This window comes from Rissa tridactyla, chromosome 6, assembly GCF_028500815.1.
Source record: "Rissa tridactyla isolate bRisTri1 chromosome 6, bRisTri1.patW.cur.20221130, whole genome shotgun sequence".
In the NCBI taxonomy this organism is placed as follows: Eukaryota; Metazoa; Chordata; class Aves; order Charadriiformes; family Laridae; genus Rissa; species Rissa tridactyla.
In genome coordinates, this window is record NC_071471.1 from 5,492,739 (window position 1) to 5,510,634 (window position 17,896).

Sequence of the window (17,896 nt, forward strand, 5' to 3'; positions counted from 1 at the left end):
CTGCCGAGTCTGGCATTATTGGAGGCAGCCTGTGAAATGTAGGAAAAAGGCGAGAAGCCTTCCCTGCAACTTGTTCGCTCCTGGGTGAGAAAAGGTCTTTCCAGATACACAGCACACAAATTAACATGTATTTGCTGCTCTTTTAAATAAATTTGCTGCTTTGTCAAGACAACTCTGTGAAAAATGTTTAGAACGCACGGTTTGAGGAGCTTGTTGAGCGTAGTTGTGTTTTTTAACAGTCTGTTGGCCGCGTCTTGGAGAGGTTTGCAACTAGTTGAACGCTCAATAATTCAATGTTATTTGCTCCCCATGTTATCCTTTTTTTGAAACTATTGCTACCGGAGAGTTATCTGATCCCCTCCTGCTCACCAGCCCTTGCAGAACCAAGTGTAAGGAGGTGACGAAAAGTGACAGGCTGTGGGACAACTCTTTGAAAAGCACTAAACCAGCAGATGACTCCGTCTCCAGATGATCTGTGAAAACTGGACTGGCGTGAGAAACTTGTCTGAATCCGGTAGAGAGGCGATGTTCCTCCAGACACCTATATAGGGACTCTAGCCTGTCTTCAATAAAATATTAAAAAGTAATGGCAGTCACTTTAAACTGGGATGTAATGACTTCTGATGGGCAAGGCTCCCCACCCACCTTGTCTCTCTTAAGACCAAGGTGTAACTCCTGCTCTGTTGGGGTGGTATGAAGGGTTCCCGGCATCTCCACAAGACCAAGCCCTCCCAGGTGCAGTATCTTTGGCTGTAATGCTCGTCTGCTGCTGCTGGGGAAACATGAACGGTCACAGCTCTGGCCCAGATGCCTTCTCAGCCCTCCCTTTTCTTTAAGTCTCTCTGAAGCTCCTTGGCATTCATGCATACGTGCCCAGAGTGTATGTTGGTTGTTACAGAGATCCCTGCAGTTGAAGGCTGTGGTCTCTAGGTTGTTGGTGCCACAATGACACAACTGTTTCATCCCTGTCGACTTTTCCTTGGTCAGCTCAGCCCAAGTCTCCAACAGGCACAGAGGTGCAAAACCATCCTACTTTCAAAAATCAGAGGGTTTTAAGATTGCTTTGCTTTTTGTGCTCCTAAAAGCACCTGGAAGTAAGGCATTCTCCCATTTTAAGGCACTCCTCTGGCCATAACTCTCACTACAAGAGAGGAACAAGGCTCCCTCTTCTTGACAAAGGCAATCCCCGATGGGCGACCTCAGCAGCCTCCTGTGAGGGCGGCAGAAGCTGCGATGTCCGGCCTGCAGTCGCTTGGAGAGGTGCAGATGGGCTTCTGAGCCCCGTACAGACACCCACAGACCAAACCACAAATGTGACCTGAATTGGAGGCTGAAGTTTTGCCTGCGTACGAGAGAGGGCTTTGCTTTTGGTGTGAGCTTGGCAGCGACCTTGCTTTTCAAAGTGTGCCTCTAGGAGTGGTATGTGAAGAGGCTGCAGTTCCCGAAACAGCTGCTTTGGTAAGTAATTAAACCAACTCCTCTGAGAGCCCATAAACCTTTGACAGCATTTACTAGTAGGTAGCAATTTCAGCTTGATGCAAACATTTGCTGGATGAGGTGAAACTCTTTATTTCTCAGAGGGATGAGATCTAAACATTTAGGAATAATATCTTACTGGTCTGAAACTGCAGATAAGTGACTTCCAGTGAGGAGAGTGTCCAGCTGCTGCGCTCTAATTGATGTCTGCATCCGAAGAAGTGCGGCACAATACTAGTAGTGACTTTAGATCTTCTGGGGACTATAGATATGATTTATAATTGGCACTGTAGCTTTTTAGAGGCACTGAGCATAGCCAAGCCTTTTATATATTGTCCCGTTGAAGTTGTGTGCTTGAATTAGGCATATGTTGAAGTGGCTGATTGTACTGGGGCTGCATTCATCTAACACGGCGTTGGAAACCTCGCTTAGCAGTAGTGCTTTTGCTGGTGCTTCTGGACTGATTGACTCCTACCTCTCCCAGGTGAACAGCCTTCTGTGAACTGGAAGGAGGGCTTATCGTACAACTGCAAACAATTAGTGGAGACCTTCCTGGGGATCTATGGGATGTACTGTAGAGCTTTAAAAATGAGAAAGTGTTGTCCGATTTGGAGGGAGTCTGAATGAAGAATAAGTACAACTGTGTTGTCTTAAGGGGTATTGAACATCTCAGCATCTTCTTACCATAGTGAGTCTTGCGGAGGACAGACATTGGTCTTCGTTAGCTTCAAGTCAAAACTCACTGCTTCTTGCTTGAGTGACGTCAGGACTAGATGGAGTCACCTTGTTGCTAGCAATGCTTAGGTCAGGCTTTTGAAGGAATGGAGAGGAGGCTTGGACCCTTCATGTTTTGATTAGTGTAAGTGTGTATCTTGTGGTTGGCTTTTCCTTAGACTGGTCTGCTTCAGCGTGCCCTGTTGGAGGAAGGTTAGCTCTATATGTGTCAGTGTAGTCATTGGTGTCCTCTACTGGTGTCACTGCTGCATCTGGGGCTGTGGGACCCACCGTCTGCAGTGGTACAAGTGGTTTGGTAAATCTGTTTCCAGGTCTGTACGTGTTCCTTACCGGCTTGGAGCTCCCATGTTTCCTACTTTTGGAGAGTGTAGAGTGGCTGCTTTTTCTGTTGACATGGTAGGAAGGAGAAACTAGGTCAGAAGAACTCTTAATTTTGTGTGTGCAAGTGCTAGTCTGTGAGCAGGAAATCTGGAATTCCTGGATATTATTGTAGCTTTGTTGGCTTGGCCTCAGCAGGGTCAAGTGGGACTGGACTGCGTGTGTGCATGGGGGATTTTTTCCTTTCCTTTCTTCAGTGGTGGTGTTGGCTATACCTTTGCTGGCTGGTGGCTACGAATCCACACTTACACCTTAAGTTGAACAGGTAATAGCTGAAGAAGTAATCCGGCTTTATTGACTGAAAAGCCCAACGTGGTGATTAGTTCTCATTTAGTTTTGCTGTTGATGACTATTGGCAGGTCTTAACGTTTTGGAAAGGAAAGAGATGCACGTGTGGTGGCTGGAGCTTTCCTGCAGCGAGAAGCTAGGGAGAGCAGTGTTGGAGACCCAGGAGAGCTGATGTATGGTTTAGGAAGAGGAGATGGGCAGGACACAGAAGTGGCTCTCGGCAGGGGCTGGAGGAACGGCTCCTCCTGAGGTGCTGAAGAGGAACGGTTCAAATAGATTTGTAAACAGGCTTCTCTCAGCTGTCAGGCGGAGAAATCTTTCTCCTGTTAATAACATAGCCTTGACAACAGTTTTTCTTATGCTGTATAGGAGTGTTGTTTCTCGACTAACATCTTGGTTTAAGATACGGAGCTGGGTGTTTGGGGGTGAGGGAGGACAAACTGCTTCTTCAACATGAAAACAAAACCCTCGTCGGGTTCCTTATTACTCTTCCAAGTAGAGCAGCTTGTATTGCTTGAGTAGGCAGGAGGTGCAGTGGTAGATGGCATTGATGATAGCTTGTCTTGTGAGTCTCTGGATGGGTGGGCGAAGGAGGGGAAAAGTACCAAAGCTAGGAGGAGAAGACGTGAGATTAAGCAATCCCGGTGAAGACTGTATGGCATCTAGTAGTCCAGTGTGGTTCTGCTTCATTACTTGGCTTGTAACCAAAGCGAAATACCTCAAAAAAAATAACCTGTGCAGCCTGTTGAGGTTTTTTTTGCACTGCTTTAATTAATGGGCGGGCTTAGGGCTACGTCTGCGTGGTGAGAAGGCAGTGTTTGAAGCTCCAAAAGCTGATGTCACCACCGCCTTTTTCTGGAAGTTCCCAGTAACTCGATCAATGTATTGTTGCCGCGGCCTTTGTCTTCCCGCTTTGCGTGCTGCTGTCTGCGGTGATGTTAGCAATCCTCTCCTGGCTTCTGCAGTCCATCATCCTATTACTCACAGGGCTGTTAACTAGAAGTGCCTTGGAGATGGAGACAGCTAGTTGATGACTAAAAAGCAACCGTGTCCTCAGGTACTCTTCAGACCCCTCCGTTTTTCTCTGAACTACGTGCCGTCTGGGGTAGCTCCCCCAGGGTGATCGGGACTTTGTTTTGTCAAATCATACAAGCGCTTTAATTCTTGCTGTAGAAACCAGTGTAAAAAGTATGGCAAAATGGGTGAGTTGATGTGTCTTCAGAAGGAACAGCAGGTGACTTCTTAGAGCTTGAGGTTACTCGGGTCCTGATGCTTGGGAGATGTGCGTGGCTGTCTACAGAGTTTCTGACTTTGCTAACATGAAGGATGGCTTCAGAGACTGTGGTCTAGCTCAGGCATTTGGCCTTGGGAAACAAAATCCGGGCAAGTAGATATTACGTGGACTTAAGGCTTGATCCTTACACTCGTTCTTCATAGTGGTGTTTTGCATAATTGGAAATACATTGCCCTGACGACAATTTTACGTATCAAATTGAATTGCTGAAGGGCTTTTCTCTCTTTCCTGCATTCCCCGCAAAGCCTTTCCCACACGCTGAATTAATGAGCTGCCTCTCCTGGTAGGAGCTTGCTGGGGTTTGAAGACTCGATGTTCTCCAGACAGTTGTGTAGGTACGCTCCATCTCAAGGCAACCACTTGTGTTGAGGGTGCTGCTCACTGCTGTCAGGCCAAGCTGCGTGATGCCGGGTGGGATCACGGCTCTTCTGCGTGCCATGGCAATGCCGTTACAAGAAACAACTGCTTGTGCCGGGGGGGGAATGACCCTTTGGTGCTTCCCAGTGCCAAAAATCTCTCCCTGTGACTGCCAGGACATGTCTAAGCTGAGGCACCTGCTCCCAGGCAGCGCTCACGGGGCTGGTGTTGAGGGCTGTGGGTACCTGGCTTTGTGAGCCTGCTTTGGTTCTTGAGGATGCCTGATCAGCTTAATGGGATCTGCTGGTGAGGCCGTTCTACTACGGAGCTGGAAGGCAGAGGCTCATAAAATCCTGATGTTTGGAAGCGTTACTTGCACTGGCTTTATTTGTATTGGAGATTAAAAAAACCTCTCCTCGTGCCATGGAGTTGCTTCAGCTGACTGGTGCCTGGGGGTGCTCCTCTGTTACTGACCCATAGCTGTGTGCTGCCTCCAGTTGCGCACTGCGTTTCCCTTCTCTGGGGTTACAGCATTTGCTTAATGACTGGTTATCTCCGTGATTTTTTGGCTGGAAGTTGTCATTAGCCGCTCAGAATTGGGGGACTAAGTGCACAATGATTATAGAGGCTCTGATCTCTCGTTTCCCCTCCCGTGTGTTCACAGCAATCGTGGTTTAATTGATGTGCCCCTCGGTTCCGCCCCCCCCACCCCACCCCGAGCATCTCTCCGCTGTCTCCTCCTGTAACCCTTCCTGTTAGATACCTTTTGTGTGGGCTAGAAGGGAGAAAAATGAGGCTTCCTCAAGGAAAATGAGCAAGTTTGGTATACAGACTGTGTATAAATGCTTCTTGGTGTTGGTGGACATCTGCCTGGCCATGTTTAAGGGCAGCTAACTGGTGATCCACTAACTTGGTAGTCACCATAGCCAACACCAGTACATACCTGCAGCCCTCAACCCTGAGCTGGCTTAGCCCTGCATGTGGATATTACTCTCTAAATAGTCTCCTCGAGCGAAGTGTTGGCTCTTTTGTGCCTTGGGCTCGTTGAGACGTCATGGAGTGGGTGAGGACATCTTTCAGCTGTAGTTGGGCAGAGCGGGGGGGTTTTAACCAGGAGCGTGCTCCTGCTGGGAGCCCCGCTGCTGCCTGCTCCACGCCGATAAGCCCTTCAAAAGGGATGCCGGTTTTGTTGCTGAAATTTGGATGCATCCTGCTTTATCATCCACGTACAGAAGTCCCTTTTCTGATAATGCAGCAGCGTTAAATATACTGTGGACTCTGTAGTTTTGTTTGGTTTTTTTTCCCCACGATGTTGCTGGAAAAGATGATGCTCTTGCCTTGTTCTGTGTCTCAGACTGGTTCTAGCCGCTGAGACTTCGCTACCACTGATTTTCCTGGTGGCTGGGTGAGGAACATAACAATTTCCCACTTGAATTTGAGCCTGTGGTGGCTGCAGCTGTGGAAGCAGGGGCAGGTCCTGGCACGGGAGAGCTCGGGTGCCAGCCCATCCCTGGCCGGAGGACCACCGAGTCTACGCAGCCCTTGCCACGGGGGCCGCTATGTAAAACATTTCCCATCCCATGGGCAACTGAAAGATCCTCTTGTTGAGTGTTCCAGTGCTTTATGAAGCCTGAGTTTGCTCCTGTGTCTTCTGGCACAAATTCAGAGTAACTCGTCCTCCTCAACGAGGCTTTGTGTGCCGTGGTGGGCGAGCGGCCGTGCCGGGGCTGGTGGCACCTTGGTTTGGAGAAAGCTACAGCTGGGCTCTTCTGGGAGAGGGGCACTGAGCCTGCACCACCCCAGAAAGCTTACTGGGAGGGAGGGAGGGACACTGCTTTGGTACAAGGGCTCTCATCCGAGCCCTGATGCTACGACAACCCTGCAAACCCTTTTCTGCCTGAAGCTGCTGTAGAGCTGAAAATTATTTGTGGGTTTGTCTTAAACACTGGTTTTTCCTTCCCCCCCCGCCCATTTTAAACAGTGCACCTTCTTTTCCTAAACTAACAGATCACCTCATTTTATTTTTTTTTTTCTTTTAATTTATGGGCTTGTTCTTTAGTCCAGATGTTTTCAGTTAAAAAATAAAACACGGTAGTGTTTGTGAGGGCAGCGCGGGGTGTGGGAAGAGGCGGCCGCCGCAGCGGCGGGAGCGTCCCAGCCTCAGGGACCGCGTGTCCCTCTTCCGTGGGGAGAGGACGTGGGGAGGAGGTGGAAGGTGCCCGCTGGAGGCAGCTGTGTCTAATGGGCTCCGAGGGCAGCCCCAGCCAAGCGCAACCCGGCTGGCTGCTGGGAGCCCCGCTCTGCAGCGCGGGCTATATTTGGTCTGGGATTACTCCCTGCTCGGCCTGGATTGGTCCCCGCCGGAGCTCTGCAGGCGGGATTGCTTTTCCCCTGGCTGAAGTAAAAGCCCCCGTGAAGCGTGCATCCGTATCTTCCTCCCTCGCTGCCCGCTCCAGCCTGCCCTCGCTGCTCTCTGGTACCTCCTGAAGCATCTCGGCTGGGGCTTTGCAAGGTGCAGGATGTCCCCCCCAGTACCAGGGACAACCTATTCCCCAGCATCATTAAGATGCAAAGCTCATCTCCGCCTAGGATCCAGCCCAGGAGTGGAAAGAGGGATTTTTTTCCCCGCCTGCCCACTCCATCCCCTGCTGTATATTTTCTTGAAAGGCCACTAACAACACATCACTCCTGGGCACCAAGAGCGGCTGTTGGGGAGAAGTGTTGTCCCTCTGACTGCCCGCTGCATGGACCGAGGAGGGCAGGGTGGCCGGGAGGAGAGATCCAGCTCGCTGCCGGCATTCCCGGCGTGTTGCCGTGGCTGTGCCGAGATGGGGTGTCTTGTGCCTGCAGTCAGGAGAGAGAAGTGTTGCTCAGCTCCGCGCCGCCAGAGATGGCCGGTTACCTTGGCAATGCTTCTGGAAAAACGCGGAGAGGGATGGAGGGGGGAGACGTGCAGCAGAGAAATTGCTCGGCGGGTGGGAGCTGGAGCTGTGGATGGTGGGAACGGTGGGGGAAAGCCCTCCTGGTGCACAAGCTGCCCCTGGCTGGCACAAAGCTGCCCTGGCCAAAGTGGGGTGGTGGGAACCTCAGCAGGCGTGGGGCTGGTGGGTCTGCAACCAAGTGGTGGATGGACTCGGATAAACCTGGCGGAACACTAGCAGTCGTTGGAGGAGTAAGAAGTGACCTGGGATGGTGGGAAGGAGTATGCTTTGGTTTGAGGATTTGTGTAAAGAGGCTGGAAAACATACTGTGAAGAGCAGTTTGCTTTATCAGAAATGGCCAGCTGCTTCCCTGGATGTATCTCTGAACCTCCTGATCATCTGCCCTAGGCACAGCTTTCTTCTCCCTTAATCTCCTAGTGAATATTCAAAAATAGATATACTTGTAGCACTGGAAAAGCCTCTTTCAGGGTTGTTTCAGCACTGCAGAGAACAACCCTTAGGAAAGAAAATCAAAAAATAAACAGCAGCTGCTGCCACGTTTCCTCCCCATCCTTTTTCACCCAGGTTATGGAAACACAGTGCACCACCGGTTCCCTTTCCCATCTGTTTGTGGCATTTCCCTGCCTGGTACCAAGGCAGTAAAGCCATGGGATGTCCGCACCTGGCTGAGATGCTGGGTGATAGAAACCTGTTGTGCCGCAGCTTCATCCGCTGAATGTTTGTTGGCGTATGTTTGCAACAGGGCAGAATTGTCCTCGGTGGTCTCCAAGCCTTCTTCAGAGCAGCTTCCCTGCCCTTAGCTGCAGATGGTACCACCAAAGGCTGAGCTTGGGCTCCCTGGTGGCTTCCCACGTGCACAAGATGGAGAAACAGGCAGAAGCAGGATGTGGCATTTCTAGATGTATGGGGTGATGAGAGGGTTGCAGTGACCCTGGCACGGAGATGTGCCGAGCTCCAGCAGGTACGCGGCAGTGTGTGTTCTGGGCTGAGTGCAAAGGTGCCTCAGTCACGTCGAGGCTTGGATTAATTGACTTGCGGTGTTATTAATATGTTGAACTGTGCTTCTCAGCTGCTCACAAAGACCCAGTGTTTGACTTTTGGACCCAGAAGTCATCTTGAACCGATGCGGGCTTTGTAATGAATGAAACCTCTGTGTCCATGGCACAGTGGTGGGTGTCCCTCTCCTGTCTTCCAAGGAGTGCTGCTGGCTAATCCGCCTTTCCCTGTTAGAGCCATTAACGGACCCATCTGCGTCCTCTTGGATGGCAGCTGGCAGCCCTCTGCTCACTGGGACGCCGACTTGTTTGGTACCTAAAGTGTCTCAAAACCCAGCAGAGAGGGTGGTTGGTGCCGTGGGTGCTGGGGTCGCCCATGTCATGGGTGGATGGGCTGGGTGGTCACAGGGATGCCGGGATGCCTCTGCATCCACCAGCATCCAGGGGGATCGCCTATCCGAAACTGGAGTGATGAGTACGGGAGAAGGAGGAGGAGTGGAAAAGTATAAATAAAGCTTCTGGAAGGGGAAAACCCACCAAGAGGAGAAAATAGCAGCGCCGGTTTATTCTTTTCCCACCCTCCCTCATACCTCTCGGCTTCTATCATCTCTCAGCTGTGCCGGCGGCTTCTACACGGGTTTCTGTGACCGCTCTTCCACTAGCGGGGCAGGAGGGGGCCTGGGGACAGGTTTTGGTGCTTGGGTGCCACCTTCCAAATCATTGGCCCCTCACGACAAGAAAGATGTTGAGGTGCTGGAGCGTGTCCAGAGAAGGGCAACAGAGCTGGTGAGGGGTCTGGAGCACAAGTCCTGTGAGGAGTGGCTGAGGGAGCTGGGGGTGTTCAGCCTGGAGAAAAGGAGGCTGAGGGGAGACCTCTTTACTTTCCACAACTCCCTGAAAGGAGGGTGGAGCAAGGAGGGAGGTCGGTCTCTTCTCCCAAGGAACAGGTGATAGGACAGGAGGGAATGGCCTCAAGTTGCCCCAGGGGAGGTTTAGACTGGATATTAGGAAAAAGTTCTTCACCGAAAGGGTTATCAAACGTTGGAACAGGCTGCCCAGGGAAGTGGTGGAATCACCATCCCTGGAGGTATTTAAAAGTCGGGTAGACGTGGTGCTGGGGGACATGGGTAAGTGGTGGATTTGTCAGAGTTAGGTTGATGGTTGGACTCGATGATCTAAAAGGTCCCTTCCAACCTAGACGACTCTATGGTTGATTGTAGCACTGCCCTAGATCTGCTCATCTCGGCTGACAAACTGGGAACATCAGTGGCCAGGATGTACCAAACCAATGATGACACTTAGGCCAAGTAATACTAATGCTGCTGATCTCAGGAGCAGACCTGGAAAACCCTGTCTTGAGCCCGAAAGTGACATCCCACCAGTTACCTTGTTTTATTCCAAAGCTGATGCATCAGAAAACCAAAGTTTTAATAGGAAATAATTGCTATTGCATTTAAAACATACACTGAGCATTCGCATTTCCAGCAGATGACCGTCGGATAGATCAGTGCTTGCTCACGAGCGCCAGGCCGGTACCTCCCAGTCCAGATGCTGGAGGTGGGCAGCACTGGGCAGAGCTTCTGCTCATCATCACTGTGATGCTAATGCCTGGGCAGCCCGAAAAGCCTAAAACGCTCAAAACATTTGTCAGTGAAATGTTGCACTCTCTTTGTCGACCGTTTATTCTTGCAGAAATCTGTAAGTATTGTTTATTAAATATAATTATTGTATTTTTTTTTTCTTCCTTTTCTCCTAGGATCCTGCGGGAATCTTTGAACTGGTGGAGCTTGTTGGCAATGGTACCTACGGGCAGGTCTATAAGGTAAGGCCTTCATCTGAAGTGATCCCGTTTGCCTTGGCTGTGTGTTGAACGTGGTGGAGCATCCTAGCACATCGTCTTGGCTAGGTTGGACCTGTTCCAGGCCTGACAAGAAGCCTTTTGGAACTCCGGCTTTTTTGGTCTTGTGTGCAAGTGCCATGTAGCACACAGAGCTCTTATTATAAGCAATTCGTATTAGTTCTGAAACTGTCACTAAAAAATAAATAGCGCTTTTTCTTCCCTCCCCCCCCCAGCAGCTTTTTATTGATTATCTGATGAGGAGAGGAGTGAAAAGTCTGCACTTTAATAGATAAATCTCGATCTCTTCTAAGAGCTGAGTTTACGGCCGCAATAGGCTGCCAAATGAGTTTGCCACAGTCCAGTGCTCTGCTCGCACGCGGGCTGGCGGCCGCCTTCCCACCGGCATAAACCTGCTGCAGGAGAAACAACCCAACAGTCGACAGCCTTGCTTTCGATGTCTATAAACATCTGGAAGCAGCTCTCCGGGTGAAAATAGTGAGGGGACTGTGGAGAACAGAATTTTAAACCCATGGACTTGTTTACAGAAGTGCTTAAAACGTCCACCCTCCGCTAAATTACATCACCCGTCGCAAACACCTCTTAGAGCCCCTTCCAGTCCCTAAAGGGGCTACAGGAGGGATGGGGAGGGACTCTGGATCAGGGAGGGGAGCCACAGGATGAGGGGGAACGGTTTTAAACAGAAAGAGGGGAGATTTAGATGAGATATCAGGAAGAAATTCTTGGCTGTGAGGGTGGTGAGCCCCTGGCCCAGGTTGCCCAGAGAAGCTGCGGCTGCCCCATCCCTGGAGGGGTTCAAGGCCAGGCTGGACGGGGCTTGGAGCAACCTGGGCTGGTGGGAGGTGTCCCTGCCCAGGGCAGGGGGTGGCACTGGATGGTCTTTTAAGGTCCCTTCTAACTCGAACGATTCTATGATTCTGTGATTTCCAGAATTTGTTGTCTTGGTGCGGTGTTTTTGTGGATGATTCTTCTGGGGTTGGGGAAGGATCGAATTATTTCAAAGTCTGGGTTTATCTGTGCGTAATATTTTGGTGGGGAGATGTTTCTCGGCCCGGTTGCATGAGGAATTTGCCAAATATTTTGGGTCTGCTGGGTGACAATAGCTCTCCCAGGTCCCATTCTCCAAAAACTTCTGTATGAATGGGCACAAGTTCTGTATATACGTGTACTTTTGTGTTTGTGTGTGCACGCAGAGATCCTGTTTATCCGTGGTGCCCATATTCTTGCGTGACTATAGAAAGGAAATATATTCACGTGCTTTTTCTTGGTCGCTTGGAAAGCGCAGCTCTTGCCTGTCAAGCGGTAAAAGACGGCGGCGAGTTGCCCCTGCTGAAGAGAAGAGGAGGGAAGGTGCTTAAAAAGCTACCTGTCAGGAAATATTTGTTCTGAATTCTGGTTTCCTTCCCCCCTTCCTCCCACTGCTGGGGGCTAATCCCGTCAGTATGAGGATAGAGGGACTGAAGTGAACCGAAGATGGACTGGAACTTCTGGACTTTCAAATGTGTGATTTTTTGGCCTGGAATAAGTTGCTTTTTTTTTTTTTTTCCTCAAAAAAAAAAAAAGGCAAACAAAACAAACAAAAAAAAAGAGGTAAAAAAAAAACCACACCAAAACTATTCTTACCAAGGTTATATTCCAGGGAGCCCTCCCCTCCGGTACTGGTCGTTTTTCCCCCTGTGCGCTCCCCGCCGCGGGAGCTCCCTTCTGAACTGTTTTTCTTCTCAGCTGCTAAAATGATGGTAGAGGGTGACCTAATTTTAACTGGTGCATATTTCTAACAATCAGTGGAAACTATGCGCCTTTAACGGCCTTTTTGAAAGCGCCGTGTTTTTGTGGAGAGCAGAAAAGGGAAATCAGCTAGCTGGTGCTCTGCTGGTCCCGTTTCCTCTCGCCGTCTTTGATTCTTTTGGCGCGGCTGTGTGTTACCTCAAAATTGGGGGGGGAAAAAAAAAAACACCCAGAAACATCCGAGTGTAGGTTTTCCAGGAGGCGAACGCTTCTGTGTTCCCTTTTTCTCCTGCTGTACAAGAAAAAAATATCCTCTTCTTAACTGTTTTTAACTTGCTGGGGTAATGGGATTGTCCTCGGTGTGATTCACTGGGTACCGGTGCCAGGCGGGATGGTGCTGGGGGGAACGCTGCTGTCCGAACCAAATTAGTAAGTATTGAGGTATGAGTTGAGGCTAAGACTGACTTCAGAGCTCTTAAACTGAAGACTTGGAGTAGCACCCACTCTATAAACAAAAGGAGACTTTGATATAAAGCATACATAACTGTTTATGATGTCCCACCCTGAAACCTAGCGCAGAAATGAGACCTCGGCCATTCTTTTCCTCCAGATCCCACTGCTGTATTTATCTCTTGCAGCAAAACAAAAGGATCGACTTTCACGGCACACAGACCTCCTGGCTGCCTTCTAAAACAGCCTTCAGAAGTGGTCCATACCTAGGAGCAGTGTCCTCTGTAATTAGGTGCTTGTTCCACCACCGTTTCAAACCCATCTCTGGTGGGTTTTTCCCACCCCTCTGTGCTGGTGCTCCCCGAGGTGCACCATTGCTCACCTCCCAGAGGTTGTGCGTTGTCTCTAGTTATATTTTCAGACGTGGAAGGAGTAATTCATTGAGGTGCCCGCTCTGGTGCTGGCTTCCTAGCCCAGGCTTTACAGGTCCAACCCCTGTGCTCTCTACCAGGAGCATCCCTGGTGAGCATCACCTCAGCACGGCCGGTCCCTCTCTGAAATGAGCAGAGCAGCAATCCCGTTGGGAAGAGGCAGATGTGAGATGCTTATTCCAGGCAGGGGAGAGCATCTTACGTTTGTGTGCTGCAAGACTGCCGAAACAGAACCGCAGCCCTGATGTTTCCCCCAGAAAACCTGACTCAGCAGCTGCGTGGCCATGTTTGTGTTGGAGACTACAGGCGGTGACCAGGTGGCCTGGCCAGGACCTGGAGGGACATGTGCAAGGTGCAAACCTCCCATTGATCCCGTGGGATAAATCATAGAATCTTCATGGTTGGAAAGGACCTTTGAGATCATCGAGTCCAACCATACACACACAAAAAAACCCAAACCCCTACAATCTCTGTCACTAGGGCATGCCCTGAAGTGCCACATCTGGATGTTTCTTAAATGCCTCTAGGGTAGGGATGGTGACTCAACGCCCTCCCTGGGCAGCTGTTCCAGTGCCTGACCACTCTTTCAGTAAAGTAATTCTTCCTGATATCTAACCTAAACCTCCCCTGCCGCAACTTCAGGCCATTTCCTCTGGTCCTGTCATTATCACCTGGGAGCAGAGGCCAACACCCACCTCTCTCCAACCTCCTTTCAGGGAGTTGTGGAGGGCAATGAGGTCTCTCTTCAGCCTCCTCTTCTCCAAGCTAAACATGCCCAGCTCCCTCAGCCTCTCCTCATGTGACCTGGTCTCCAGACCCCTCACCAGCCTGGTAGCTCTCCTCTGGACACGCTCCAGCACCTCAATGTCCCTCTTGTACAGCGGGGCCCAGAACTGAACACAGCACTCGAGGTGAGGCCTCACCAGTGCCGAGTACAGAGGCACCATCCCTTCCCTGCTCCTGCTGGCCACGCTGTTCCTGACACAAGCCAGAATGCTGTTGGCCTTCTTGGCCACCTGGGCACACTGCTGGCTCATGTTAAGCTGGCCGTCCACCAGCACCCCCAGGTCCTTTTCTGCCGGGCAGCTTTCCAGCCGCTCTTCCCCAAGCCTGTAGCATTGCTTGAAGTGCATGGTTATGTTGCTCTGATGACCAGATGATACCGTAGACTGACAAGGTGGGGAGCCTGAGAAATGTCTGGTAGTACCACAGTAGCAGGAGCCATCAGAGACCAGCGGTTCACGGAGCCAACCTCTGGATCTGCTGTGTTGGAGAGGCTGGGGAGCCCCTGCCACAGCACATACCTTCTCCTTGCTTGTGGGAGAAAAGATGTATCGGCCAAGTCCAGTGGACGTTAGGAGCTCCCACCGGGAGTGCACCCCTCTGCCGAAGCGTGGGCACTGGCGTGGAGCTGGCTGCACGGCTCGCTTTGATCCTGCTTTCCGGGTCATGATTTGAAGGTCCCCTTCAGGTGGTACACAACGCTTCTGTAAATCAAAGCCTTCTCCCCTGAGGCTTGAGCTCCCGAGGCCAAGGTAGCTTGTTCGCATTGATCTCTGTATTTTCAAGTGAAGGCCTTTCTCTGCGCTGGACCGCAGGTTAAAACATCGCTGCGGTCCTCCCCGGCTCTGGCCGTACCCTGGGGACACCTGAAGGCCACGACCTGCTCTGCTTGCTCTCCTCTAACCCCGACCACCCGCCCTTCGCTTGGGATAATTGCAGAGAGAAATAGCATTCCTTGTTCGCTGCTTAACAATCTCTTGTGAATAGCTTGATTTTTATTTTAATGAGGGACCGCACTGGTGATGGTTTGTCTCTCTAATTGAATCGGCAGCTTTTCTTTATTTTCTAATAATCCTGCAGCTAATCTTACAGATTGTAAACTCTTATGATAAGAGACTGAGAACTTGCTAGCTCCTGTGCCAGACGTTGTTGCAGTAGGGGATTTTTGTGTCCTTGGTTTTTCTTGTCTCTCTTTTTTTTTTTTTTTTTTTTATTTAAGGTGTTTAAAGAAATGACTAACAGGGATACAATGAGTTGGAGTTGGGGAACTGAGCCATCGCCTCGGTGTTTTTTAGGAGGTAGCTGATGGCTGAAAGCAAAACTGTAAACATAAAAATCACTAAGACCCTCTGGAGCATGATCTAAAGTGTGAGGAAATGCTGCTTTTATGTTCCAGAACGTTGTTATTACTGCTTATCTCTACTTTGCATTGGAGAGTAAGCAAAAAGTCCTTAAAATTCTGTGTATGCTTAGATTGCCTGGATAAATCACAGCATGAGGGCCACAACTGCTGGTGTGTCCAACAACACCAATAAATATGGGGGCTGAAAGCAAAAGGGACGCTGGGCTGCTCGGAAATACCTTTCCAACAGGTCGTTACAAGGCGGGGGGAAGGCAGGCAGTGGGCTGCTTATTATTGTGCACTGAATATGTTCAAAACCCAAAGCAATTCTCCGGGTGTTTTAACCCTGCCTAGCCACGGGCGTTCCCGTGCTGGCCTGTCACCAAAGCAGGATTTTGATGCAAGCCTTTGCAATAACGGGGGAAAAAAAAAAATAATAAATCAGTAAATAGGTCAGATGGTAACCTTTGCCTCTCTCATCTTGTGTAGTTTTACAGCGTTGAACGGGGAAATAAATGGTGTTGAGATTACAAACTCACGTGCTTCTTCCCAACCATACCAGGAGGACAACGGTCATTAATGCCAAGTGCTGCGGGCCCTGGGGACGCGACTCTCCATTTACAGCTTCAGCAAGGCTTTATTTTACAGGGTACAAGATACAGTACTGTGGGCTAACTCCGTAACTGCACAATAACTATTGATTGTTTAATTAGCTGGTAAATGCCACATAATCGCTAAGCCATTACGCAGCAGTATTCCGCGCTCTGAAGTAGAGCGTGTGGGATCCGGCAGCCGCGGGTCTCGCAACTCTGGCTCCCCGGGGAGCTCCTCCACCGTCATTGCGGGATGGGGCAGAGCAGGGGTCACCCCCCAGGAGCCACCTTGGGGTGGCCACCGGCCACCTCCAGGCAAGGCGCCCGGCCACGGGCTGTCCCTCTCCCCCGCCAGCCCAAGTTAGGCAGCGTTGGGAGAGGACACGGTTTTTGCAATTGCTCTTTGTTGCGCTGTGTTGTGTCTGCCTGGGGTTACAACACGTGGCGGGGTGGGGAAGGATGAGGAAATGCTTCCCAAGGTCTTTTGTCAGGGTTTATTTCTTTATTACCCAGCTGGCGTTTGCCGGAAGCCGGGACTGATCCACCTGGAGGCAACCCGCCAGGTTTGACCCAGTGGATGAAGATGTTGAGGTGTGTGGGTATGAGAAAGTGAATAAAGCATTTGAAATCCAAGGTGGCCTGTTGCTGGAGAGCTGGGAGCAGCAGGGCCGCCGGGACACTTTGGTCCCCGAGTCAAACCCCTGAGAATGTCCTGGACACAAGCCTGTTCTCAGTAACTTTGTCCTGGAGTTTGCGGATGCCGGACAAGGAGGGATAACGCGTGTCCTGCCCTCCCGGGTGCTGTTTGTCCCCGCGCAGCAGCATCCTTCCTGGTGGCACCCCTGGCGTCCTGCTGCTGCAGGCTGGTGAGGTAGAAGGGGAATATACTTTTAGAAGATTGTTTTTTTTTTTTTTTCTTTCTTTCACATTTTTTTTGGAGGGGAGGAACGAGAAAACAAGCAATGTGCAGTCTGTGCCACGTTTAGGCTGGCCGTGGTCTGGCTCAGCCTGGCTCTGCTGATCAAGTCTTGGGCCTTTGCATCAGCCCCCGTGAGAAGAGTGACTCTGCAGGCTCCTGGGTCATTATTAGCAGTTCAGATAATTAGCCTGAATCAAGAATGGCATTAATTGTTTTTAATAATGCGTTGTGTTATTGTCTCCCTTTCCGAAAGGCTGATGGTCAGTAGTTTGGTAATTAATCACTGTTGCTTTTAGCCGTGTGGAAGAAGTTACCATGCTGCACACAATTAATATTTCCTGGGGTTTGTTGCTGTAAAGAATTAATCTTGGTTTTTGTACACACGGCTTTTACAGCTGAAGACTGACCGCTGTGCCTTGCTCGAGAGACCGGGCTGAACGCACGCGGGCCACGCATGGTGGCTGCAGACTGGGCACGCTGCTGGCCACCCCTTGTCCCATCACCCGCCCGGCGGTGGTGGCTGAGCATGCCCGGGGCATGCGGACCTGGCTTTCCTGGGCCACCAGAGTAATTCAGAGCCCCCGCGTCTTGCTATCCAAGCAAACAGCTCTAACCCTAGATGGCCAGCTGTTGCATTTGGAGGGGCATTCCAAGTTATTTCCCTTTTCCCACCATCTTGTTGGTATAAAATGAATTGCGGTGCTGTGAAGTGTGACTTGAGCCAGGTAGGTCCTTCTAGTGTCCCATCCTTGGCTTTGGGTCCTTCTTTTTGTTTCCAGCCTCTTCAGAGACTGCTTTTGCTACACGGAGGACAGGCTGAGTGTAGCCCCATGCGTATGTGTGTATAATGGCCATCCCTCCGTGTGGTCTGATGGTTGCCGCAGACAGGGGCAAACACATGAAGGGTTGGTCCCCTCTGATTTGGGTGGCTCCCCTCTGATTTGGGTGACTCCCCAGCTTTCCCCATGATCTGGAGCCTGCTCCGTAGGGCTGAGCCAGGGAACCACCCTGCAGTTAACCGGTGCTGAGCTGCTGTGCCCCATCCAGGGCTGCTCTTTCCACTGGGATGGTTTTGGTGGTGGCTGGGACCACTCACATTCACATCCAGATACGGAGCCGCGTGGGTGGGCATCGGCCAGACGGCGTCTCCAAGGTCGCATGAGGGCTGTCCAAGTGTGAATGGATTTACGAGATTTACAAGCTGCTTTATAATCCTTCCGTATTACAAGCACGGTATTAAATATTAAGCCATTGTTTCCTCTGGGATGACTCCCTGTGCCGGCAGAGAGGACGGATGGTGCAAGGATGCTCATCGGGGCAGGGGTCC

General features: G+C 50.7%; 1 protein-coding gene across 6 annotated transcripts in view; it reads left to right on the forward strand.

Moving 5' to 3' along the window:
- The window catches only part of TNIK (TRAF2 and NCK interacting kinase), a 171,627-nt gene that overhangs the window by 18,511 nt on the left and 135,220 nt on the right, over positions 1-17,896 (forward strand). For all 6 annotated transcript variants that reach the window (XM_054205379.1, XM_054205384.1, XM_054205380.1 and 3 more), the window contains exon 2: positions 10,222-10,287. In XM_054205379.1, the coding sequence (XP_054061354.1) occupies positions 10,222-10,287 (66 nt within the window). The remainder of the gene's footprint in view (positions 1-10,221; positions 10,288-17,896) is intronic.